Source organism: Struthio camelus, chromosome 5, assembly GCF_040807025.1.
Source record: "Struthio camelus isolate bStrCam1 chromosome 5, bStrCam1.hap1, whole genome shotgun sequence".
NCBI lineage: Eukaryota > Metazoa > Chordata > Aves > Struthioniformes > Struthionidae > Struthio > Struthio camelus.
In genome coordinates, this window is record NC_090946.1 from 39431777 (window position 1) to 39458138 (window position 26362).

General features: G+C 48.6%; 1 protein-coding gene and 1 long non-coding RNA gene across 19 annotated transcripts in view; one reads left to right on the forward strand and one right to left on the reverse strand.

Moving 5' to 3' along the window:
- On the forward strand, nucleotides 1-25328 carry PACSIN3 (protein kinase C and casein kinase substrate in neurons 3). Of its 18 annotated transcripts, XM_068945762.1 has the most exons (14): nucleotides 796-836; nucleotides 1379-1805; nucleotides 12906-12984; nucleotides 13767-13887; nucleotides 14507-14607; nucleotides 15053-15209; nucleotides 16016-16251; nucleotides 16647-16802; nucleotides 17350-17525; nucleotides 17960-18080; nucleotides 18567-18703; nucleotides 19331-19396; nucleotides 19911-20071; nucleotides 21736-25327. In XM_068945762.1, the coding sequence occupies exons 5-14, from the start codon at nucleotides 14554-14556 to the stop codon at nucleotides 21849-21851; spliced, it is 1380 nt and encodes a 459-aa protein (XP_068801863.1). In that variant the 5' UTR covers nucleotides 796-836; nucleotides 1379-1805; nucleotides 12906-12984; nucleotides 13767-13887; nucleotides 14507-14553; the 3' UTR covers nucleotides 21852-25327. The 18 variants fall into 18 exon arrangements, with proteins under 18 accessions (XP_068801862.1, XP_068801868.1, XP_009681050.1 ...); XM_068945761.1 differs by lacking the exons at nucleotides 796-836; nucleotides 1379-1805 and adding an exon at nucleotides 1-122; XM_068945760.1 differs by lacking the exons at nucleotides 796-836; nucleotides 1379-1805 and adding an exon at nucleotides 518-657.
- The window catches only part of LOC138067471 (uncharacterized), an 11951-nt gene continuing 5669 nt past the window's right edge, over nucleotides 20081-26362 (reverse strand). The window contains exon 4 of the long non-coding RNA XR_011141455.1: nucleotides 20081-20789. This is a non-coding gene — a long non-coding RNA (uncharacterized lncRNA). The remainder of the gene's footprint in view (nucleotides 20790-26362) is intronic.

Sequence of the window (26362 nt, forward strand, 5' to 3'; positions counted from 1 at the left end):
CCCTGCCCTAGCGTCATGGCAAATCACGCCCAAGGCCGGGGTTGGAAATGGAAACTCTGGCGCGCGAGCTCCCGGCGCTCGGAAGGAGCTGGTGTCACCCGAGGGGCTGCGGGGACTTAGAGGTGAGCTGTGGATGAGGCAGAAAATGTTTTTCAGAGGAAAAGAGAGCGAGCGACCGAGCCGGGCCGGCGCGGCGGAGGCTGGCCGGGAGGGCCGGGAGCAGGGCACCGGGCGAGAGCGGCGGCGGCGGCGGGCGCGCGGGGCCAGGCCCGACGCGCCAGGGGCTGCCAGCGAGGGGCTGCTGCGCGCCCCGCGGGTCGCCGCCCGGCTGCTGTCGCCCAGTCCCTAACAGCGGCACCAAAAAGCAGAAACGCCAACCTAGAAAACCCGGAGAAGAAGCCCCCCTGCGGCGGGGGCCCCGCTCCCCCGGCCCACAGCCCCTTAATTGGATCGGGAGCTCCGGGCGGGGGCGCCGCGCCGCGTCCCGAGTGCCCGGGCCGGGCCGGGCCCGCCCCGCCGGCAGCCGCTGGCGGCGGGAGGCGGGCCGGGAGCCCCCGTGTCCCGCGGCTGAAATAGGGGGAGGGCCCGGCCCGCTCCCAGCCCAGGTGGCCGCCCGCCCGCCGCCCTGCTCCGCTCCGCGCCGTGCCGCGCCGCGAGGTAGGTGTGAGGGTCGCCCCCGCCGCCGCTTCCCGACCTGCTCGCCGCGGGGGGCCGGGGCGGGGGCAGAGCCCGGTCCGGTCCCCGCCGCCGCCTCCTCCCGGTGGGAGGCGGTGGGGCAGCTCGGCGCGGCAAACCAGCTGGCGGCTTCAAGGGAAAAGTTTCCTCACGGAAAGGGGGCGGGTGGGGGAGGCGCTGCCCGGCCGGTCGTTGCCCGCGGGGAGCGGGGCGGCGGCGGCGGCGCGGACAGCGGCTGGTAGGAGCGGCGGGGCCGGGGCCGGGCCGGGAGGGCTCCGCGGTTCGCGGCAGGTCGCGGCGGCGGGCGCCGGGTCCCCCCGCAAGCCGCCGGCAGCCGGCCCGGACTGCTCGGCCGGGCTCCCGCGGCGGGGACACAGGAGCCCCTTTGTGCCGGCTCCATGTTGAGCCGCCTCCGGCTCCGCAACCGGAGCCAGCGGCCTGGGCTGGGGTGCCAGGGAGGGGAGAGCGAGGCGTGGGGCAGGCCCCAGGGGTTATGCCGTCCTCTCTGGCCCACGGGAGGGGGGGGGGGGGAAAGCTGATAAACACGCCGGGTATTAGCGGGCCTGAAGGTCTCGCGCTTCAGAAAACGGTCTATGATTTGTCGCTGCGCACAGGAAGGGATCCGTGGTCTCTACAAAACTATCAATAAGTGAACCTGGGGTGGCCCGAATGTGTTAACCAGTTCTGCTGCTTTCTGTGCCAGCTATGTGTTCTTTGCTCGCTTCAATTCTTCAAGCCCTGAGTCTTCTGCAAGCGCAGGGGTGAGGGGAAGGTTGGCCGACCACCGCCAGGCGCGCGCTCCTGGCCCTGGGAAGTATTCTGGCCTTTTCCTTCGCCCTGCAAACCTCCGTACCCAGCTGGTGCTTCCCGCTGTCCGAAGCGGGAGATGAGCCTCTCTTCCCCTGAATTCCACTGCCAACCTAATTCATGCGGAGGCATTTCTGATACGACGGTAATGGATTGCAATACAAAACCCCAGCAGAGCCTCCCACTCCACCCTGGAATTCAAATGTCGCTGAGGCGTCGCTGAGCTTTCCGAGGGCTCAAATACCTCTCTGCGTCATGGGAGCAGAACGCACCACCGCGGCGTGTGGGCTGAAATGACGGGGTCCTGATACTCCTCGCTCCAGGTGTGAGCTGGTCTCTGGGTGGAGTCGCAGTGGAGCTTCTCCCTGCGCGTTGCATAACTGGGCACATTCTTTCGGGGGAAGGAATCACCTTCACGTGAGGTGTGCAACGTACTCGGTGTGAAGTGGAGGCTGCTTTGCTCCGAAAGGGTTTTATGTCGTTCATAAGTATCTCACTAGAAGTTCCCTGAAATGTTTATTATGCTTTCTTTCAAGTGGCGGCTTGGAGCAGAATGAATGTGTGAGCTGGGTTAGCCACTTGCTGCCTTCCCTGTTCTCCGCCTGTTGTATTGTATTGCTTTACTTGCTCTTTCGTTTCTTCCGACCTATGAGTTTGAGCTCCCCTGGCTTGCCTGCACTTGTTCTAGTGAAGGCTGTCTTCCCAGGCTGTAAAAAGGGGTAACATGACTGTGTCAGCTAGGTATAGGCCTGCGAACTCCTGCCCACCTGGAATGCTATTATCAAACCCCAGTGAACGAATGAGGATTGGCACTGGATTGTGCTAAAATGTCACCTCTACCCAGGTCCTTGGCAGACTGGAGTTGGCATAACTGCACCATAAAAGCCTGAAAATCCTGTGGACCCAAAAGTTCTTCACTGGACAGTAACTGAGGTTTTTAGTCACTTATTGCAGACTGTACAAGAACTAGTCTGAATCTTCTAGACTTTCCCTGGACAAACATTGCAGTCAGGTATATTTGTAGTGTGACAGCTTTTTTTTTTTAGAGGATAGTTTGTTCTCAGTTTTGTAGTCAGGCACAGCACTAGGGGCAAGATCTGTTTCTGTTAAGAGCTCATACGGTATTTCCGAGGGTAGAAAATACTGTATATTCTTTATTCTGGCCCTCTTGAGGGCTAGAGATCATTCAGTTGTTGCTTGAACAGTTTGGTTTGTGTGATGGCTGATGTCCAGGGATTGAACTGGGGACCTCAAAAGCTAAAAGTATCTGCCCATAGCCTGAGTGGAAAAAGCCATGCTCTTGATTGGAGAGCACTAATAAACTGCCTCTATTTTCACCATCAGCTGATCAGTGAATTTAGGCTGCCCAGGAGAGTTAATGGGGAAATGCTCAAACAGTAAGAGAGCTGTTCAACCCTGTGAGGGACTCTTATCTTTTCAAAACAGACTTTCTGATCGGGCAAGCTACTTTATCACTACTCACTTAGCATGATGGGTGTAGATGGTGCTGTACGACAGCGAATCGTCTCAGATAAGCAAAGCAAAACCTCCCCCTAGAATCTTAATGTAAAGGCCTTAGTGGGTGGGATAGAAAATGGTGACTATTGCCTCTGGAAGTTTTCATGGGCAATTTGGGATTCTGCTCTTTGAAGAATAAGGAAAAAAGCCTTGCATCCTTTGAGCAGTTCGGAAGCGGTTCAAGTTGTAGCTTTTTACTGCTACCATGTGGCATGGTGACTATTGTAATTTAACACCCAAATTCCCTCTGACTGTCTGGGAACAAGGAGTTTCCAGCACAAAGCGTAACATCAATGCAAAGAGTGTGGTGCATCCTCTGCTGTAATCATCCAGCTCTGTGTCAGTGACTGCTACAATAGTTTCATCAAGTTCCTCCAAGCTGAAAAGTGGGCTGAAGCTGGGCACTGCTGTGAAGCAATATGTGTGACTGGCATCCTAATCGTATTTCAGCCTGCAGTAGTTTCTCCTTTCTGTGAACTGCACGATGGGAAGGAGCCTTTCTGACTCCGACGGTCAGAATTTGTGCGCGCTAAATCTAGCGGCTGTCACTGGGCATTGTAGTTAGCTGAACAGGCATATGAGGCATCCCCAGGGTATCGGGGGCCTGGATCCAGAGGCATTAGGCTTGTGCAGGATTTCATGTTCTCCTAGTAGATGACTCGGGTAGGACTCTGTTTATCGTGACTTGGCATTCAGTTTTTCCAGGCTAGGGGAGTTAGAATTGCTGCAGGCAGCCCATGGCTGACAGTGCTTTTAAGTCTCCAGTCTCATCTGTTCATGCTATGAGCTTGCCCAAACCATATCTCTCCTGTCCGTAGGAAGATACGGTACATGCCTTATGGGCTGTTGGGAACATGGTCAATCTTTTCAGGCACCTACAGATGATTAGCTACTGGTGGCAACTTCCCCCCGCCTCCCTCTGTGTCCTTGCCAAGCCTCTGCTGTTCCCATGCGTGCTGAGCTGTGCAGGCTGCAGCTCTGCTGGATAGAGCTCTGAAGTGGATTTGCTCCCTGTCTCCGACAAGGGCGAGAGGCCTTCATTGAGGATTGGGAGAAGTTGCAGTCTATGTATTTCACTTCTTGAATGGTTCTAGGTATTTATTATTGCTTCTTGGTGCTTTCAGTCTGCCCTTTCTTGTACTAGGAGTGCTTGCCCCACTGCCTGGAAACCTGGGCACAAACCTGGTGTTGATTCCAGCAGAGCTAGAGAGTGCTCTGCAAATGGCCGTGAATCTCTGAAGGCAGGCACTCGGAGCTGGTCTTGCACAGCTGTGCTGTGCTGTCATCTTCTAAATGGAGATGGCTGGGCTTGTGAACCAGGACAGTGACCAAAACAGGAAGCCCTTCCTGAGAGAAGGCAGCTATTGCTGTGTCTGCTGAGACAGAGGGAGAGCCTGTAGGCTTCTACCCCTATGCCAACTTTTTAAAAAAAAGTCTCTTGAATTGTGGTATAGAAGCTGGTTCAGGAAGCCCTGAAGGGGAAAATAAAACCCACTGGTTTGATCTGTTTGTACTTTCTTGTTTTAAAAAGCTTCCTGGTGTTCTCTCCTTGCATGTCAGGTCCCTGAAGATCACGAGCAGAGATCTGTGCTCTGGGCAATGGAGTGAGAAAGTAAATGACATTCCAGCAATGCCAAACAGTTGACATTTCTTCTGTAGTGTGTGCCCTTTGGGCTGACTATCCCTTTCTCTTGTCTCCTCTCAGAGTCTAGTTGATAACACCTGGAATATGAGATGTATTTATATCGATAGTTCTGTTCCTCAGCTTAAGATCCAAAAATTGATCTGAAGAGGGCTGAAGGTACAGTACTGATACTGAAGTGCAGATTCTGTGCAGACAGGATGAAAGTAGACAAAAGTTTTTGTGTGACATACAGTATAATTACCTTCAGAAAGAACGTGTGAAGTATGAATAGTCACAGTGCGGGCCAGTTCCTAATGGCTGCCTTACTTCAACCTTGTTATCTCTGTGTATCTCTGGGAAACATGTCAAAAAGGCATGGGGTACATTTAGGAACGTAATACCGTCAAAATGACTGAAACTGCCCAACTTCTCTCAGACCAGGAGATGCTATGAAGGTAATCTAAGTTACTGGATGTTCTCCCCACTCCAAAGAGCAAATGTTGCTTTCTTTTCACATGCCTGGTCCCAGAAAAGACTGCAACCATCCAAAATGGCTCTGTTTTGCAGTCTGTCTATAGTGCTGCCAGTTCATATGGCTCTGAACTCTGCCTTACCCTTGCAGATGTTCTTTATGTTGTTTAGATTTTCCTGTGAGGAAGCAATTGAGTAAACCTAGCTCCGGTGACAAAAAGTGAACAAAGAGCCTTACCATCATCAAAGGGGAGGAACTGGCCACAGCACGAAACAGAAGCAGTGAGTGTGATGCTTCTCACCTCTTTCTTCTTCTTCCCCATATTAACGTAAGAGATGTCCCAGGGCTCCATCCTATCTTATTCAGCTCTCCTCTTACAAAGTTGCTTGTGCTCCCTCCCACAGCCTGTTTGGGGCGTGGGCAGGGCACTTGATGAACTTCACAGATGCCTTGATGCACAGTCTTCTTTCAGGCTCTTGTTTGCATTATATGAATATTTGGAAGAAAAGTATTCACATAATAAACATTGTTAGGAAACTATCAGCTTTTACTAAGCCAAACCAAAATCCTGTTTGATACAACCAGAGGTAAGGAAATGCACTACTTAGAACTGACTGGTTCCATGATTGCCGCGCACTAGGTCTGAATGACAAAATACTTGCCGATTCCATCCTTCTCTCCCATTTTTCCTCCCTCAAAAAGCAACTATCGTAATGGAAACGGAGTATTGGTAAAATGAAGCTGAAAGCCCTCTTTGGTATAGAGGGATACAGAACTGCAGCTGGGTTACAATACACTGACTTCCAAATGGGAGGATGAGACAGAAAAGGTTGGAGACACTGAAGCAAGGCACTACCAGAAGCTCAGTGCTGGAATGGAACTAAGCGGGCTGTGGCTCTTCTGAAGGTTGTTCGATTGCAGTCTGCTTCCTTAAGACTTCTTAATGTATTCAAGTGAACTCGGTCCCTGCTCCGGGGGTTACGAGGTGACTCAATCACAGAAGGAGAATGTTCTATTGGCATGGGCTACCAGCAGCTTCCTGTGGTTTGAGAGAGAGGAGAGGGGGGGGAAAAGAAAAAGGAGCAAAAACCTGCGCACATTATTCCTCTCTCCTTGGCTCTGGGTAGGCTGAGGCGCGGGCGTTCTGTCCTGTTAGGATCACTGCTGTTCATGTAAAGATGTGAACAAACCAAACTTCCTTACTCAAAGCTGGAAGTAGGTGGACTGGCTCAGCCTGCTATTGTGATCTCTCTACAAAGTTACAGGCAACTGTGTTACAGGATGGACTATTGGTCTTGTCTTGTAAGCTTCTGAGCGCAGAAAAGCTTGTGACAAGGTGAAATGGAGGTTAAATACCAGGAAAACGGTCCACACACCGTGCAGACTGTGACTGCTCAGGAGGGTTATAATGGCTTTGACTGAAGTTTTAAACACCCATTTATCAGTGATGCTTTAGGAAAGAAATAGCTTCTTCATAACATAGCTTGCTTGGGGTCTTTTCTGGTTAAGAGGTGAGCTGATTGCATGAATTAGCTGGCAAGCTTGATGCTTATTAGCTGGCCCTGATATGGCAGGGTAGGAAGTATGCAGCATGGACACAAGCAGCTGAGGAGGCTCAGGAGAGTGGGGCAGTAGTGGCAGGTTCTCTGCACCTGCAGGAGTTAAAGCCTTGCCCTGAGGGAGGGGGTAAGCCAGTGGGTGTGAGAAGGGGGAAGCAGGCACACTGGCTGATGTGTGGAGCGAGAGTTGGGCTATGCACACAGCTAAGCAGGCTAGGACAGTGCTGTTTCTGGTAGCTTGGCTCTATCTCTCTTTATCGTGCTATCCTCTGCTCTTAATTATAGCTGCTGGCTAAATACACAGGCACAGCACATCTGTGAAGGTTATTCCCGCAACCATGTTGAACATCCCAAGTGAACATGGTTTGTTGCCCTGTTAGAGTACGGTACACCATTGTCCAGCTGCTGACAGCACTGATTCCCTCTGCACTTCACTCTGGGGGAATTTGAGCTTACAATCAACTTCTTCACAGGAAGAACAATTGAGAAGAACAAAAGAAGAAAAAAAACTAACAAACCTTGATAGCCCAACACATTCCTTCATTTATGTTGTCTGAAAACTGCTGTGTTGACCAGGAGAGTTCTGCATTCCTGTAACACTGAAGATCTCCTGAATCATATTGGAAAAGACAGTTTTCTCTTGTTCTGGCACAACATTGCCTATACAAGGCTTTTTGCCTGGCACAGCTATTTTGGTCAGGAATCTTAACCCTTAGGTCAGCAACAGTGTGTTGGTAGAAGCCTGTTCTATAGTCTTGGTCTTTACTTCCCTGTCCAGTTGTCATCCTGAAGCTAATAAATGTGAAAAGTGTTTCATTCTGTCTGAACACTTAAAAACAACTTGGGGTACAGCAAAGGGGGGGGGTGGGGGGTGGCTGTCCTCAGGCTATTAGCCCAGTCTGAACTCTGGACATCACCAATATAAAGAAGGTATGGTGTGAAACGGGGGAGAGCGGTGGAGTAGCCCATAGGCTCAAGAGGCCAGCCCCTTAAATGAAGGAGGATCTTGTCTATACTTCAGTATAACCATGGGGAAGCTTGCTAGCGGACAGCCATGCGATCTCTGGAGAATCACCGTCTTGGAGACGGGCTCCTGTTACAGGCTTGCACATAGCTGAAGTGACCTTTGTGTTTAGTTACTGTTTTGCCTAATGTCTCTGTCTTCTCCCCAGCTGGGGAGCCCAGCTGAAGTCTTTCTCGAAACTGCACTAGGCAGCCCTGGCAGGCTTCAATCCCTAGGGAGTGGCTGGGAAACATTGGCTATTAGTCCCCTTCCTGGTTGGGTGACTCTGCTGAGGGTGTGACTACAGCAATGGGATAAATATCTCTAAGGGATGTTTTTGCTGGATAGAAGTCACTTCATGTACACAAGCTTCTTGGAGGATCTGTGTGCTACCTGGCACACTCTCCAGCTGCAGAGAAGACCTGGACTGCCTTTTTGAAAAGGTGAGTATGCCAGTAAATGTTAGTGCTCCTAGGTAATAGCAGTGGAGAGCATGTTATTGGGGCATCATTACAGTCACTGGTTCAGAGCTACTGAATGCCTATCTGCAGAGATAGGGCGGCTGGAAGGGAAAGCTCATCCTTTGCCCCGTTTCATTCTCTGCATCAGGAACCTTCCTAGCGCTGCTGCACCACCAGCAATCCTGTTTACTGCGCTGCTAGTGTCATGTGGGGCCTCCTGGCTCCAGCCTTCCAGTTTCTTTCTGACAACAAAAGAGCAGAAAAAACAAAGGGTTTTCAGGTCTCCTGTCCTGAGTAAGGGAAAAGGGGAGACATGGCTGTTGTCCCTCTGTATGTTTGGATTGCTCAGATTGAAACGTTTATCTGCAACCTAAACCGGAAGTGCCCTGGGGTGAAAACAGTACCTTCACCGCTGCCTACCCTACAGGAAAAGGGACTCTTTGGGAACCAAACAAATTGGTCACAGAGGTCTCACACTGTTCCTTTGTCTTGAGGTGGAAATGAGCTAGTAGCAGCCCATTCCTGATGAAAACTCTGCTTAGCTTGGCTTTAATGCCTAGATAGAAATTGCTCCATAATAAAAATGCCTGTCCACCAAAGCCTGTTCCTGGATAAACGTAATTCATCTTGTTCCTAGCTCTGTCTGTACCACTGCTTGCCATAGCCCTCAGGAAAGGGGAAAGGAATTGGGTAGAAGGACTTGTCTGGCACAGTGTATGAGCTCTGTTTCTATGGAGGAATTCCCGCAAGGCTGTATGCAGCAGTCCTTTGAGCATTTGCACAGTTCAGAGGCTTGTTCTTGGCAAAATTACTAAAATAATTGCTCACAAGGAGCCTCAGGAGGCAGTCGAGCAATGTACAGAAGCGATGCCCTGGGCATTTGGAGGGTGGAAGTATCGGAGAGTAGTATAGAGGGAAGAAAATCTCTGTGGCTTACCTGCCTTAGGGAAAGATTTCTGAACTAGAGAAGAGAGATTATTACTGTAGTGTTTAGAAGCTTTAATTGTGGATCAGGACTGTGCTAGTGTTGTGCAAACAACAAAAAGACAAACTTTTCACGTTGCCACATCCACACGTCTGAAAGAAGATTTTTAGCTTGTTGCATTGGTCAGAAGGGGGGAAAAGTGCAGTCTGGGATGTGTGACTGACAGGAGCAGGGTGAGATCAACAACATGCTTAAGAGTCTAAAGAAGACAATGGAGCTTTAAGAAGGCCTGGTGTGTTGCTAAGTCACAAATTAGTGCAGCTCTTTGCCCTGTGGAAAAGGGAGATATACTTTGCCAATTAGCCTCCACATCTTTCTCTTCCCTCACCGTCCTTGGGGGGCCCTCTGCACCTCACCTAGCTTGAGTGCTCCAGCATCAGCCACTGCCATAAGCCCTGTGGAGCTGCAGGATTCAGGGGATGAAACTGTCTCATGGCCTGAAAATTAAAATTAAAAGGCTACAACAGCCCTACAGAGATGAGACCTTCTCCATCTGTACAAACTTCTCACTGCCACGTGAGTGACAGTGACCCAGTATCACTTGTTTTCTGCTGTGGCTGTGTTTCTGTTGTTTGTCTGGATTTTTGAACCTAATTAAAGGTGGAAACGGCTCTGGCATGGAGTTCAGGACCAGTGAAGCAGTCATGGGCCATTCAACACCTTTTTGTAACTAACGACCAAGAGCCGGTTTTGCATAACTTAATAGGGAGCTGATAGCAGATGTAGTCCAAAAAACTGTGTTGGTCCTGAGTGAAAGAAGGTAGTTGTAGGAAGGAGGGAAGTAGCGTGTGGTGTGGTTTGTTTGTTTGTTTGTTTGGTTTAACACCACTAGTAAGAGGGGGTGTAGCTCTGCAGAAATCTCATTTGCATGGTTCAGCTTGTCCAGCCAACGTTGCTGGTTGCAGTGATGTCTGTGATGCCGTTGTCTGTTATGCCGTTGTTTGTAATCTGGTGGAGGTGAGAAGTAGGTAGAGATGTGGTTGCTCTCTGCCAGCTTCTTCAGAGAGCTTGCCTTCGCAAGAACTGCAGCAAGGTCTCAAGTAGCTCTTAACTGCTAGAGCTGAAGGTGGAAGCAAGAGAGAATAAATATTCCTCTGCCCTGCAAATCTGATTTGCTGAATATCCTGCTCTTCACAGAGGTAGCAGTAATATCGGAGAGAGACCTAGTTTTGACCCACATACTTCCAACGACTCTAGTTATATTGCTTGTCCTGTACAGGCTGTACCAGCCCTCCTGAATTACATGGTGGTTCCTGCTATGTTAAGCTGTCTGCAAGGTATCCCTGGCATCTCTTTACCTTGCTGTAAAAGAGCCTCCAGACTTCAGCATGTATAATAATCATCTATTCACTTTTCCTGGCAAACTTAACATTTTCCCTGGTCTCAAGCTCTTGGCAGCTCACAATACATACGATGTTTCAGGAATAACTAGGCATGAGGAGGTGGAGGGGCAATCTATTTGCTCTTCTTGGGCTTAGGGTGACAGCAGCAGCTGTTCTTCAGCCCCTGTGTGCAGTACTAAGTACCTTCCATAAGTCTGTGTGCAGATTCAATTTGATCTGCTGACTGACATGGGCTCATGGAACGTATGAAGTCCAGAAAAAGCTCAGCTGAAAAGGGTCCTCCTCATTCTTTGACCTTTTTCCTTCTACCAGGACAGATTTTTCTGGACTTCTGTAAAGTCTGTACAACTGCTATGGTAATATGTATTTTACTGCGTGCTACTCAGGTCATGGAGTTTAACCTGTAGAAACTGTATACTTTTTTAATTCTCCCACACTGCTACTATGTTGATGATTCCCACCTAGCCTTAAGCTGTAGGATGCTTTGACACATAATGTTGTGGATGATGAAAACTCATGTGGGTTCAAAGGGAGACTGGAGAAGTTAATGGAAGAGAAATCTATTGAGTGTTACTAAATTCATAGATGCCACATCAGCTCGGGAAGTCCCTGTCAACAAATAGTTAGAGGCTTGGAGAGTGTGCAAGGAGGCACCGTGTATGCTTACTCTGTTCTCAAAGCTAGGGAAGATGCTGCTTTGGGGCACTGTCTGCAAAGGATACTGGGCTATAAGGACCCTTGGTCTAATTCAGCACAGCTGTAAAGTTTCAGAGCCCACAGACCTTGATGGTAAATCTAGTTATTTGGATTTGTAATTCCTGAGAAAATAAGTATATTTCCTGGCTCAAATTTAATGTGGAAACTGCAGAAAGAACAGATTTGGGTTCTGTCTCTCTCTTTTTTTTTTTTTTTTTTAATTGACTGTCCCTCAAAGGAACAACTACGCTCTGACACACAAGTCTTCTGTGTTTACCCCCAAACTTTAGTACTACGTAGTCAGCCTGAATTGGAAACCAGAGACAGAAGGCATGTTTGTGATTCATTGCTTCCTGATAAAGAACTGTATGGGGGGAGGGGGAGAAAGTGATACAGGCTTCATGGGTCATATCTTATTGATCTGTATCTTCATGAGGAGAGAGGGAAAAAAAAGGCCTGGCATGCAGATTTTAACTATATTTTTAAGTAACTTTTTGGGGTGGGGAAGGAGGTGTTAATCTCAGTAATTTCAGGAATGTATAGTATGGTTTTACTGGGGGACCACTGTTAAGTTGTGAAGGTTTATGATGAGCTGTAACTTTTTAACCAAGTGACCTGAATCTCATAAAAGTTTGCAATTCTTCCCCCTGGCAAAGGTCACTAGACTGTCTGCAATAACCCACTCCCCATTCCTTTCCTTCCTCCTCTTTTCCCACCTCAGCTCCAGAACAGTCTTAATATCTGACTAAAAATCCCTTTTCCTCCTGGGTTTTACAGTTTCTGTTCTCTCAGTTGCCCTAACCTTCCAGCCTCAGCCAGGTGGATATATCTGCCTGAGCACTGAGCAGAAGGGCTTTTGGGGAGTTGGGGGGAGAGGTGATTTTTAAATACACTTTTGACAGTTGAAGTAAATCTTCAGGGAAGTGAATGTAAGGTAAACATACCTCTTTCCACCTTCGCTTCCCTTAGCCCCTCCAAGCCTTTTACTTCCTTTTCCCCTGCGGAGAGTTGGTGACAGCTACCAATGACATAATGGCAAAATAAAGATTTCTGACCAAGTATCTCTGACAAGGTGATGGATGTGGCTCACGGACCCAAGGGACAAAAAAGTTCCAGGGAGTCACAACCCACCAAGCGGTGCTGGGTGTGCTGGTGCTAAAAGGACTCCACAGAGTCCTTGGCTACAACAAGACCATGCATGTCTCTTGTTTTTAATGCAGTTACCTAATCATTTGCCTGATATATAAATCCTTGTCACCTTTAACAAAAAGGGACCAGAGAAAGTATGTCTTTCCCATCTTCCCCCAAAGTCAGCTAGGTCTGAAAGTGAGGGCAGCAGTGCATGGAGGCAGTGGGGTCTGCTAGACGAGACCCTGTTCAGTGAGGGGGGACCAGGCCCCATGTACTGTGCCTGGGGAACGTGCCTAATTTAGACCTTTCTGACTGTGAGCTGTTCCCTCTGCTCAGCTGTTGTGACGCTACCTTTCCCGCACAGTGCCGTCATGCCGCCCCAGTGTTTCTATTTTAACTCTCTCTGGGGCTAGATCTTGTGACACAAGGATTTGGCATCTCTCCTGCGTGCTGGAACGTGGCATCTCGGGAGGCACACTGGCTGCAGCTGCTATATCAGAGGGTGCCCCTCCTAGTAGCTGGCAGATGGGGACACCCTTATTCCTTCCCTGGCACTGCGACGTGCCAGAACGGGCAGCATCCCTGCAGAGAAGTGGCAGTGTCTAACTGTGCTTGTCTGTTTCTCCTCCAGTCCATTCTGAAGTGTCTGAAGAGCTCAGAAATAGGGGAGCAGCGGGCAGCTGGCAAGCGTGTTCTCCTTCAGCTTTCAGGTATGTAGTTACTGGGGACAAGAGTTAAGTTGCTTGCCTTGGAGGCACATAAAGTAACTTTGCAGCCTGCTGATGGATGGGGGCTGGAAATGAGGACGGCTGGTGGAATGGGTGGAGGTGTTCTTCAGGTTTTAAGGTTTGTGCACCGGTGTGTCACATCTCATTTAACAACTCACTTCTATGCTTGTGGAATTCAGCACTTACAGCCCTCTGGAGAAACCCAGAGGAACAGCATTAATGTACTTACACTCTCCATGTGGAGACTGGGCAAGTGGAGCCAAGCAGTCTCCAGAAGAAACAGAGGAAACTCCTGCAGTCTGTTGGGCACCCCTGCAGCGTTGGGGCACTTTGTGCTGTGGCTCATGCTATAGCAGACATGCTGAGAAGGATTTGCAGGAGGTGGGAGATATGGCCTCTTGGAATTGATCTTCATCCCTCTGCTGTGTGTGCTCTGGGGGCTGGCAGAATGAGCAGATACCTTTCTAGGGTGTGAGGGAAGCTTTTTATAACCAGGAATGTGCAAGGGGAGAAGTAGCAGTGAAGGACATCTATGCTGCATTAACCCAGGCTTGCCTAGGATGGAGTGAGTCTGTGTGTAACACTGGGCTTTTCTCTTATTCCCTCTCTGCTTCCTGCACAATCACAGAAACATCCTTGAACCTCTCCCAAGGGAATTCCTAGTGTCGCACCATGCTGGGAGCAAAACGGCAGCCCAAACTTGTATAAGGGAACAGGCAGAAATTCTGAGACAGTGGCAGGTCACCTCTCACCTTCTCGCCTAGATCTTGAGCCTAATGCTGTGATAGACTTGAGTGTAATGGAAACACCAGCTCTACAAAGATGTTCCTAAGGAAGTGGTGCTGCTGTGAAACCGGCATGCATGCTGCAGGGCCATTTGGCTGGGTATGTCTCAGCGTGTTTTCTGTAGTTCCTGTTCAAGCCCAGCTCAGCTGGTGGGCAGTTTATAGGGCTCCTCCCTATTCAGGACATGCCTGCCTGTTGACTGCTCAGCCTTGTTTTCTCCAATCAGTTAGTGTAATCCCTTAATCCTGACTCATATTGGAAAGCTGGAGTTGTCTCTGTTGACAGAAGACTTATTTTTAAGTGTTTCAAGGCACATTTCAAGTAGCTTTTGCTACTTCAGTTTTTGTTGTAGCTTTTACTACTCTCCTTGGTTAAGAAAGGAATCTCTGCAGAGGTGTGTGGTGCTGCTGAACAGTGTTGGATTCACCAACATCTCTAAGATCTGTACAGCTGAGGCTTGGCAAGGTTGTCTTCTACAATGTCCTTGCCAAAAGTGCTTTAGGTCTGCCAAGGAGGCCATCCTTCTGCAGGGACGGAGGAGGGAGGTTCAGTCCTGAGCATCTCTGCTGGATCTAGCCATTTAGTGCTGGAGGCGCAGTGATGCGAATACTTGCCTGTGGGACAGTAAGTTGGGCTTCTCCAGCTGTAAAACCAGTGGAGGACTGTCCTTTCTGTAAAGGCTCAGCCAGTGCTAAAAACCGCTTTTCTCTCTTCTCAGCTTAACTGAAATCTGCAAAAATTCTCTGCTGCAAGAAAAGAGGGGCAATGTCATCAGAAGATGATGCTGGCGGGGAGGCTCCTGGGGGCAGTTTCTGGGAGGTAAGGAAAGATGATTAGGGTTTGAGGGAGGTAAGAATGTCTTCCCTCCTCCCACCCACAGAATTAGGGGGTTGAGTTTCAAGTTCCTGGGTGACGTGTTGCCCTTGGAGTGTAAGGGAGGGAGGAACTGTGAGGAGGTTCAGTAACAAGTCCTATGTTGCTGCAAGGAGGAGGGTTACCCTTTCCTCCCCAGACACTGTGGAACAAGAGTTCCTTGTTCAGCTGATACTGATCTGAGCTGTGAGAGGCAACCAGAACATCTCGGCTCCCTCCTTCCACTGCTCTGCCCCCAGTAAGAGCGCACCAGAAGGGGGATCTGAGCCCAGCTGCTGGTTTCAGGAGGGCCTGTGCTCCCTCACTGCACAATGACTGACCTGCTGCTGCCTGTTCTGAAGGGATGTGAAAGTCAGTACAGTAGGAGTGATGGAATTGTGTCACATTTCAGGCTGGAAACTACAGGCGGACAGTGAAGCGTGTGGATGATGGGTACCGGCTCTGCAACGACTTAATCTCCTGCTTCCAGGAGCGAGCCAAGATCGAGAAGAACTATGCCCAGCAGCTAACAGAGTGGTCCCGCAAATGGAGGACCAACGTGGAGAAGGGTAAGGTGTGCAGGCTGAAGTGGGAAGAGGCTGCAGTAGTGGCACTCTGTTTCTTGAGTGCTGTGTCTCACTGTGGGGGAGGCTGTCTCTTTGGGAGACAAGCTTCTCTTCTCCAAGGAAATGACTTTCTTGTGCATCTCCCCTTTCTTTGCTCAAGCTGTTCTGGCTGCTTTCTTTTTCTAGCAGCCAGTCTTCTGCTTCCCTTTGAGAGGTGTTCCTTCTCTGCATTGACAGTGTTTGGTTACAAAAAATACCCCCTATTCATTTAGTTTGGCAAGACCTTGGGCCAGTCGAAGTCTTGAATCAAACTGCAGCTCTCCCCTTTTAAGGATGGCTTGGCTGTTTCCCCTCCCTCTCCTCCAATCAAAGAATAACTACTTATGTTGTGATTCAGTGGCACTGGGCTCATAAACTGACGGTGTCTCACAAAATAATGGGGAAAAATGGGTCAAATGCTCTGAAGAGCCCACTAGTCTGTGAAGCCGAAACTCATGTCGTGAGCTGGTATTGATGCCTGAGCTCAGGCCACATCTGTAAGGAGAATTTTCTGCAGAAATTTTCTGCTGCTGGGTACTGCCTGGGGCAGCTAAGGCTGCCCGAAAGGAGTGCCTGTCTCAGCCAGCTGTAACAGCCAGTCTAGATGGTGCCTGCTGGGACTGTGTGGAGGACACTCAATGCTGACTTGTGTGATGGAGGAGAGTTGGAAAAGTGACTCCAAACTGACAGATATTTGTAGGAGGAAAAGAACTGATGTTCTTCTCTGTGGGCAGGAGGTAAAATAGCCCCCGTGATGCCTGTTCCTGCAGGTCCGCAGTATGGCACTCTGGAGAAGGCCTGGCATGCCTTCCTGACAGCTGCAGACAAGCTGAGCGAAATTCACTTACATGTCCGGAACCACCTGGCTGGTGAAGACTCTGAGAAGATCAAGGCCTGGCAGAAGGAGGCCTATCACAAGCAGATGATTGGGGGCTTCAAGGAGACTAAGGAGGCAGAGGATGGGTTCCGCAAGGCCCAGAAACCCTGGGTGAAGAAGCTGAAAGATGTAAGCAAAATGTGAATGGGGAAGGAGGGATGAATAAGGGTAGCCCAGCTGGCTACCTGAGAGTGAGTGCTATTAGGCACACTGAGTGTAGCCAGCATGGCAGAGGATGCCAGAGAAGGAGAGATGTCTTGCTGGTCTCTTGTTCTTGGTGGTCTTGTAGCTACCCTCCCATGTGGGAAGACTTTGGTAACAGGCTCAGTGTTTGTGTGGCAGGTTAACACTGAATGAGTTCACTGTGGTGGGGTGTCTCTACCTTTTGGAGTATGCCTGGTTAAATATCAAATTGGCCTTTCCTATTGAGTTGTCCTTAAAGAACTTTAATACGCCCACTCTGAAGGATGGAGGATCTCTATGGCCAGGATTATGGCTTTGTCTCTGCATCGCTCCTGCCACAGGTGGAGACTTCTAAGAAAAACTATCACGCAGCCCGGAAGGAGGAAAAGACAGCCCATACAAGAGAGAACCATGCCAAGGCAGACTCCTCTGTCTCACAGGAACAGCTGCGCAAACTGCAGGAGCGTGTGGAGAAGTGCAGTCAGGAGGTTGAGAAGGTGAGTGTGTTTTGTACAGATGCAGGTCATGAGGATACCCCTCTCTCAAGGAAAGTGCTGCTTGTAATATCAGTGCAATTGCTCATGCTGAAACCTGTAAGGAGGTATGGGATCTCATTGTCTGAGGTTTTAGCAAGTTAGAATGAGGCTTCAGCAAGTAAGACTATCTTTGGTTCTGCATAGGATCTCATTTATCAGTAAATGAAAGGAGAAAAAAAGTGAGGGATTTCGTGCAGGGGGTGGGAGCTGCAGAGCTGAAGGATGGCTACTGAAAGTGGCTGGCTTGCCTGCCCACCTGAAAAGCTGTGGAAGGGCCTACTGTAGAAGGAATAGTAAGGAGGGGCGAGGAACTTCAAGACCACTAGGAGAGCAACGGGCTGGGATTCCAGTTCTGGGGAAAAAGATGTTTTCTGCTACTTCCTATGCTGTGTGTGGTCAGCAGTGCAGGGAAAAACTCCTCCAGTCCCGAGCTGGAGTGGGGGGAGGGTCACTGGTTTGACATCAGGGCTACATATCTCACCACTGCTTTCCTTCTGGATTGAACCAGTGCAAGGATCAATATGAGAAGATGCTGGAAGAGCTGAACCGCTACAATCCCCGCTACATGGAGGATATGGAGCAAGTGTTTGAGGGCTGCCAGGAAGCAGAGAACAAGCGACTGTGCTTCTTTAAGGAGATGTTCCTGAATCTGCACCAGCATCTGAACCTGTCTACCAGTGAAAGGTACCAGCTCTGACACAGGAGGTCTGTCTGCCCAGGGTGCCCTGGACTCTGGCGAGGGGTGCTAGTTCTGGAGTCTGTGAAGGGGAGTGCCTGTTCGTATCAGGCAAGTCTCATTCCTGTCCCTTCCAAGTGTGTCTGAGAACTGGCATCCTTGGTCTGACCACTGCTGGTGTCTCTGGTTTTGAACAGTGCTGATCTCCCCAGAAAGGACTCTGTCTTTCCTCTGGACCCTTAGGCTTCCAGAACTGTCTAGCACTATCTTGTGGATGTGTTTCTAACTTATTCTATGCAATGCCTCCACGCGGCTATGTCTAATCCCAGTCTGAGGACTGTGTAATTGTGCATGAAGTTATGTTCTTCCTTCGCACTTGGGTTTTGGGGATTTGCTGAGGGACTTGCTTATTTATGTTGGTTTTATCTGTTTCTGCTCATAGCTTCCATGCCTTGTATCGAGATCTCTACCAAGTCATCGTGGCTGCAGACAACCAGGAGGACCTGAAGTGGTGGCGCAACACACATGGGCCAGGCATGGCGATGAATTGGCCTCAGTTTGAGGTGATGATCACTCTAAACTGTATAACTACCATCCCTGCCACTGAGCCGCTTTATTAAAATGCGTAAGAATTGCTAGTCTTATGTTTGGAAAAAAATATATCTCTGCCCAGTGGGCTTGGTATGTTTGTCTCTTCTGAATCTTTCTTATGTTGAAAGATCCCTTGGTGTGCAAAGGGATGGGTGTAAGCCTTCCAAACTGCACCTATTCCAGCCAGCTGCAAGAGCATGGAACAGGAGTCAGTATTTAGGGCTTTGGCACAACCTCTGATCCTAAACTTTCCCACAGCCCTTCTTGTTGCACTGTGGGATTCCAGAGGAGTGAGCCTGCTCTGTCTGCAAGGCCGTCCGGCTGGTTGATTTATCAGCCACAAGTGAAGTATGACCTAGGTGTTCTTGCACTCTTCCTTCTCTATTGGTCAGGAAAAAAACTATCTAGTACTCTTGGCTCTTCATGGCTTGATTGGTGTTATTGCTTTTCCCAAGCAGGAATGGTCCCTCGAAACACAGCGGCCAATCACCAAGAAGGAGAAGAGTGGTAAGATGGCCGACGATGTGACGCTGACCAGCATTTTGCCTACGCGGGATGGTGTTGTCTCACAGACCCCTTTGCAGACAAGGCGAGGGTAAGGGCTGAAGTCTGGGATACGTTAGCTTAGGAAGAGTATAGTCCTGCCCAGACTTACAAATTAGGTAGGACTGGTAGGAGTGACCTCTTCCTTAACCTCTTCTATTTCCAGCCCTGTGGCCCTGTCCACGCCGCTCAAAAAGACGGGGTAGAAAAAGGGGATTAGGGTAGCTTTTGACTAGTAGGTACAGTCTCACAAGGTGCTTTGTTGTAAAGTTCCCTCTAGTGATGAAATCTGGCCTGGTTCAGTCTAATGCTGTGTGAGATCCTGGCAGGTGTTTTCCCAACTCCTTTCTTCATAGACTGGGGGAGGAGAGTTGGGAACTGCTAGTCCTGCCAGTGAACTCTACTGTTTACTAAATACAGGCATTACTCTTCCCTGGCATGGTGCTGAGTGCTACCTGACAAACCTGGGTATAGCTGCTTCCCTTGCCAGGGAACAAACTGGAGAATAGGGAGAGGTTGGAGAGGCTCATGTCCTACTGTGTCAGCTGCCTTCCTGCCTTAAAAGGTCAGCTCTAGCGTAAGCAAACTGGGCAGGAAAGAATGGGGTTGCAGAGATGTCTCAAGGCCACTACAGTATCCTGGTCTATTGGATTCAGGGGCCCTATTTGCCAATCTACAGGTTTTCCTATCAAGAGGAGCAGAACAGCCTCTTCTATGACAGCCTGAGGGCATCAGCCCACGTGAAGTTAGTATGGAACATCTCTTCAGGGTTTTTTGGGCTCCAGGTGCCTGTCCTTTGCTGCACTTCCCTTCTGTTCTTGCTCCTGACTTGGAAAATGGCACTCCAGCCACATCTGTTTGGGATGGGAGTTGTGGCCTTTGCTATCTTTCTTATTCTTGGCTGCAATAAGTCTTGGATGCACCTGGGCTCTCCAGTTAGAACTGGCCTGCCCTGAGTGAGATGATCTGGTGGAGTAGGATGATGCCATGAAGAGAGTGCGGATGTGTGCAAATGCTGTGAGAATGAATGGCCCTCCTAGCCTTCAGGGCTCTGACTCTGGGATGCTTTCAAATCTAGTATCTCCTGGTATCTCTCCTCCCTGTCCACTCTCACCTGGCTGTTGGCCTCTTGTACCTTGTTCTGTGGCATAGCAGTCTCTGAGGGTCAGGGTGGTGCATGATTCAGGAGAAGGTGAGTGAGAGGTGAGTCTGCTTTTTCTAACCATCATCCTATCCCCTTCCTCCTCCCATGTATACAGCGGAGGGAAGGAAGACATTTCGGAGTGGTCAGACGAGGACACTCCCAAGAAGTGCCTGGATACCAATGGGCATGAGGAGGACATAAAGGTACCAGGTGTACGGGTACGAGCGCTGTATGATTACACAGGACAGGAGGCTGATGAGCTGAGCTTTAAAGCAGGTACAGAAGCACTAATCTCTTACTAACCTCTTGCTGTCCCCACTTGAGCTGACTGAATGACTGAAACACTCCAAGATCTGGATATCCTCTTGAAAACTGAAATCTATTCTTCCCCTGGCTTGGCCCATCCCCTGTCTAGTCTGAGATGAATGATGCCCTGGGCAGTCCAATTTGCTGCAGACTGAGACAGTGACACCACATTAAAAGTGGCCACAGTGTAGAGGAAGGAGCAGGCCTAGATGGTGAAACACATCCTGCCTGCAAGGCACTTATTGGCACTGCATCGTATCTTGAGACTTTATCATCAGATGCTTCTCCCTTGTGCCACAGGGAGAAAACTATACCCCTCTTCTCTAAAGTACAAGAAAGGTGGTCTCGCTATCTCTAATGACAACCCAGAAGGTGGCCATCTTGGGGAAAAACTCCAACTGACTGGCATGCGCTACTGAAGGCAGAGTTCGACTGGCAAAGAAGTTGTGCAAACTGTTTAAAATTGGTATCTTGAAAGTGGAGATCCCAACTTCCATTTGAAGATTGAGTGAGGGAGAATGCTGAAGCAAATGTTGACTCCCCTCCTTTTTCTTTCCTCACTTAAATTCAGCTTGCATGTGCCTACCTCTCCAATGCCAAGAGGACGTCTGGATCTTGAGAGGGTCTCCAATCTTGCTTGTTTTGTCTTATGTGGTGTCTCTGTGCTATACATCTCCAATATGCTTCTCTTTTTAAAAAAAAAAAAAAAAAGAAACTGAAGTCCTTTAGTAGGAGCGAGCGTGACGCCAGCATCTATGCTGCTGTGTTACCATACTAGTAAACTTCCTATCTCTAACTTGTTGCTCTAAAATATCTTACAAAATGGTTGCTCTATAACTTGACTCCTTGCTCTTTTGCCACCCAGCAGCTCTAATAGTTAAATAGAGGCATGACTGATTAGCTCTAGCCATCGCCTCTGAATCTGCTCTGACCAGCATGCACGGATAGGGCTTAAGCTAGACAGCAAACGACTTTGTCACTCAGCTGCTACCAGTGTGCGTCTGACCTGCTGATGCAGCCAGATCTCCCTCTCTGGCAGATGTATGACTTTGCACTGATGGGAAGGGGACCTTCCTGCCTTTTCTCAAAATAGAACTGGGGAGGTTGAGAGCCTTTCCTGGTCACTGTCTGAGAAATGAGCTGATTCCATGCCTTTCTGGCCAAGCCAGAGAGTCCATCATGGAATAGTCATCTTGGATCCTAACAGCTAGAGCTTAGCAACCTCTTACAAGTCCTTCCCACTTGCTGCAGAAGACATAGGTAGAACTAGATACTACTGAGAAAGAGAAATGTCCAAGAGCCTTCTGATCCCTCTGGCTTAAAAACATTTTCCTCTCTGGGGAGGAAAGCAGGGAGAAATATCGGGAGCAAAGCTTTCTGATGTTGAGCAGCAGCAGTGAAGGTCTCCAAGTTCCCTGATCTAGTGGATGGTACTGAGCATAGATACCGAAGAGGTAACTCGGGCTTTAATTAAACTGTACGGTATGATAGTTAGGGTGCTACAGGGAAAAGTGTAGCTATTCAGACATGAACTGTCTATTTATCTCTATGGTTTTTGGTTTTGAGCCCTTCTGACAAAGAAGGCCACACTACCTTTTCCAAGGCTGCTTCCTAATAACTGTTTTTACTCTTAGGTGAAGAACTAATGAAGATCAGTGAGGAAGATGAGCAGGGCTGGTGCAAGGGCCGACTACTCACTGGCCAGGTTGGACTCTATCCTGCTAACTATGTTGAAAAGGTTGGATCATGATTGCTACTGCCCTGTTAGTGTCTCACACCCATACCAGCATCTCCTGCTGAGGTCACTGGGTCACTGCTGGCCCCAATCCACCTTTGCAGTACGTGCAGCAACTTCTGGACTCTGACTGAGGGCACCTGTTCCATGTAATCAATGCTTCATTTTAAATGCCTAGACCTGTAGGGCTTTTCTAATAAATAAGCAAGGATGAGTAAAGACTTCTCTGCCTGTGAGCACTATAGGAGTGTAAGGGTGCAGAAGGAAACGGATCCTCTTGGCCCACGCTCAGTGAAAGGAGGTATGTGGCACATAAGACTTTAAAACAAACCAAGGAAATTTTCTTGGCTTCAGTGCCCGTTCATCCATAGGGTGGTGGGGTCTGCCCTGCCCCCAGCCTTCCTGTTCAAGGAACTTTGCATGTGCAGGGCAATGGGGAACCTCTAGTATTGCTGCTTCTCCCCCACTTCAATCAAGTTAACTGACAGAAATCTGTGTGGATTTGCCCAGATTTTTCAGATGTCTTCAGTGTCTTTCACCTACAGGCTTGTTGGCCCCCCTGTAATGAGTCAGCTGAGATAGTGGATTGGATTTCCCTTCCCACTACTCACAAAGTAATTTGGAAGACACCACGGAATGAAGGGTAGCATGGTTTGGGGACAGAAGAAAGATTTCCATCTTGGGTACTATGGCTACTTAAGCTAATGAGTTGCGAACAGAACTGTCTGTTAGCAGATCAGGAGTTGACACAACCTTCCCTGAGCTAGAAGAGGGCTTGATGCACAGTAAAGGCTAGTATTCACAGTGGCAGCCACATTCCAGTGTTGTTCTGCTTGGGACCCCTGAATGCATCATTAGGTGTTGGGTTTTCTGATGCTTCTAGCTAGTTAGTAGCTCTTTCTTGTCCATGTAAGGGAAACTGAACAGTCTGCACCCAGCAAAGACACTCCTCTTCCTTCTCCCCCAGGTTCCTGACTTACTCACAATAGAAGCATACTTCCTGCTTTGCAGAGCAGTGACGGGTAATGGAGCGTGGAAGGTACCTGCTGGCTGTGCAGCACTAGCTGTAGAGGGTCACCTTTCTTCTGGCCCTGAATCTCTTCAGGTGTACTCATGCCCAGTTGCTCCTAAGTGCCTTTCAAGCAGGGAAGACCTATAAAACATCAATCTGGCCCCTCATTCTGCCCTTGAAAGCCTCTGAGGCTGCTGAGACAAGGTGGGGTCCTGATCTTAGAGCTCTGAGTACTCAAACATGAGGATATGTCAAAGGTCTGAGTGATGGGCATGTTCATACAGGATGAGCTCAGGAGCTTGAAAAAATGAAAAGGAAAATACAGTATGTATGGTATAAAAACTCAGTAGGTTAAAAACTGGCTACTTACTATATCTGGTTGAAACTATTGTGTTGAGATGCACTGAGTTTGTAGTAGCTTTCTCTAGTGAAATTCTTATACTGGGTTAGCATGTGTGAGGAACTTCAGTCAGACTCAGAAAACTCAGTCAAGCCTCAGACAATGGCACCGGAGCTAACTGCTTCAGACCTTTTTTTGTATCACCCTTTTTCCAAACAGGAGTCTAAAGCCATACATGAGTATTTGAGATTAGAATGGTTGCAGACTGCAACAGCAGCTAATGAACCAAAATGGATGTTTAACAGGGGAAGACTGAAAAGGAGGGAGGGATGTGCAGATTTGAATGCTGTTTCCTTTTAGGAGATTAAAATGTACCACAAACATCTTGTTACATACCTGCCAGAGAGGGCAGGAGTTAACCTTTTACAGCACATTGGATGCATTGAAATGCAGTCTTCCATGGAAAAGATTTGAGACTGATGCTATTTAGCTGTCTTGTGAGAGTGCAGAAATGCATCAGCCACTGAAATGTCTTGCTCAAAAGCATCCCTAACAGTGCGCTCCACAAATATGTAGAGGAGTGAAAACCGCAAGAACACAGCTGAAGCATTTTGTTCTGAATCAGTAATGTCGCTCCTCAGAGAAGGAGGAAGTGTTCCCAAAAGGCAGTTAATGCCAAGATCTAAGTGAAAGTTAAATATTTGGACAGATTAAAAATACCTGGAATCACTTTTGAATTTACCTATCATGCCAGGCCCAATATTTGAAGTAACATTTAAGCTTATACTATGCAATTAAAGAGATGTCAGTGTATGAGCACTTGGGGATTCATTTAAAGGTCTAGTCGCTACTTTCAGTACTATAGCCAGGCAAAGTATCAGCAGCGTTGCACCGTAATAACATGTGTTCCACTTGCTGACCCACAACTGGATGATTTGTTGCTGCTTTGTTCTAATACACATGAATGGGAAGCCAGTGTGTCTGCCAGGCTTGTGAGATAACAGGGGTAAAAACAGTCAAGGATAAAATGACCTGAGATGCATGTTGTAATGATCAGAGAAATTTACTTTTCTAGACTGGATATTTCAAACTTTAATATTAGCCTTTCATGTATAGTCAACAAAAAAAACTAGAAGGGAGATATGGAGGGCAACATGGAGGCTTGGCTTCAATTTGTCTTCTCAGAAGCACCGAGTTCTGGTTAGGCTATAATTAGGGATGAAGTTAGGTGAAGCCAGAACTTGCTATGAGGACTGAAATGCCCAGCAGATGAGACCTCTGATTCCAGTACAAACAACCTAGAATTCTAGAGGACAAAGTCTGAGCAGACTTGTTTGTCCTAGGAAAACATGACCACCTGGTCATAATGGGCTGCTTGAAGGTTTCCAGAAACAGTGACATTTAAAACATACTGCAGCTTGTGAGCAAGTCCCCTAAATGAATGTTTGCACATCAGAAATTCCATACTGCAGCTTGTGAGCAAGTCCCCTAAATGAATGTTTGCACATCAGAATTCATCTAAGGTGTCAACAGCTGAAGTAACAGACAGGATACAACGTATCAAGAATGAAAAATTGCTCAATGGGACCGTACCTCATGGATTTTGGCATGACACAGTCCTGGCTACCCAAAAACAAATGGATAAGTAAAAGAGCCTGTATAGTGAAGAACCTGCTGGGGGGGGGGGGGGGAGGGGGGTGGAGAACACATCTAACACTCTTATATTAGAGAAACAGCTCTGCCTGGAGGCTTAGGTTTTCACAGAAGCCGTGCCATGCTAAAAGTCTTGTTTTGCATATGAACAGAGACAGATACACACACGTGAACTAATTGCTGTTCCTGAATTCCAAAAGGCCTGCAAAGCCTCTTCTTCCCCCATTGCTTCTGTAAAAACATAAGTGTGTCTAGGCCTGATGGGGAAACAGTAAAAACATTATCTAGTCATCTTCTATTTTTTAATAAATAAAGCCACTCCTTGCAGAACAGCTGTAAATCTGTGGCTGGCAGATAATTAATTTGGTTCTGACATCTTCCTGGAAAAGAGTTCCTAAAGTATTACCCAAAGTGTGGACTTCCTGTTGACTATGAATTTTCTAGGAGAAGGAAGTTGAAGATTCTCTATGGCAGATCACTCCCACTTCCCCAAAGCAGAAGCTGAGCTTGCTCAACCCATTAATATCATTTCTGCCCCACAGGCAGAATCTGCACCTTAGAGCCTGCAGAGCCCACAAGCCAGCTGTGCTGGGATGGCAGCTGAGATCTGTGGTTGGCATATAACTGTTGGGGTGCTCCCACAGCCTTGCGTGCAGCTTGTGGCCATTGGTGCTTCAGTTTACCTTCCATCCTACTTCCCCGCCCCCTGCATCCTTGTTGTGGCTGGTTTGCTTGGCAGGAAGAGCTGAGGCAGGTGCAAGTATGTAGCAATCCTGTGCAGGCCCCGTTACAAGCTGTCCTGGACGTTCTTTGCTCCTGCCCTGTTTGCAGATCTAACGCAAGGCCACAGCTGTGGGGCACTCAGCTCTGCTACTTTGGGCATGTTCTCCCTGACTGAAGTGCAGGCTGTGCCTCACCGGAAGCTGCTTCGTTTACGTTTCTAGAGCTTCTGCAGTATGCTCATGTGCAGACTTCCCCTCTGTTTGTGAGCAAAGCTGGAAAATAGGCTTAAATGCTCCATGCGGCCAGGTGGGTGATTGCTCTTGGGTAGCTGCATAGAGCCTGGCTGCAGGGCTGCTCCACAGTGGTCCTGGTGCTGAACCTGAGCCAAAAGGCACTGTCACAAATTCCAGCGTGGCCCATGGAAGTGTGGTTGGAAAATACCTGCTAGAGCATGGCAGAGTACACTGTGTAAAACAAGCAGGAATCGGAAGGCTACGTGGCACAAAGAGTGTCTTCAGAGGGACCTTTCACATAGTGGAGAAAAAAAAATAAAGCTTTGCAACTGAGTGTTGTACCACAGTGCCACCCAGTTCCAGGCCAGAAAGGAACTGGAAAATTTGGGGGAGTAAAACTGTTTACCAAGCTACCTATGTTCTTAGAAGATCCAAAAAAAACAATATGAACATGGGAGCGTGTTTCTGGACAAGGTGAACAAATTCTTGTCGGGGGGAGAGCAAGGGGCAAGAGGGTAGACTTTACAGCTAGAAGCGATCATCTGGTTTTCTGTTGTAACGTCTT

What these genes read in the sequence shown, in the direction of transcription:
- PACSIN3 (XM_068945761.1), top strand. Translation starts at nt 14,554, where the DNA reads ATGTCATCAGAAGATGATGCTGGCGGGGAGGCTCCTGGGGGCAGTTTC. An exon ending in GAGGACCAACGTGGAGAAGG is followed by an intron (nt 15,210 to 16,015) that starts GTAAGGTGTGCA and finishes CTGTTCCTGCAG; the next exon opens with GTCCGCAGTATGGCACTCTG. An exon ending in TGAGCTGAGCTTTAAAGCAG is followed by an intron (nt 20,072 to 21,735) that starts GTACAGAAGCAC and finishes TTTTACTCTTAG; the next exon opens with GTGAAGAACTAATGAAGATC.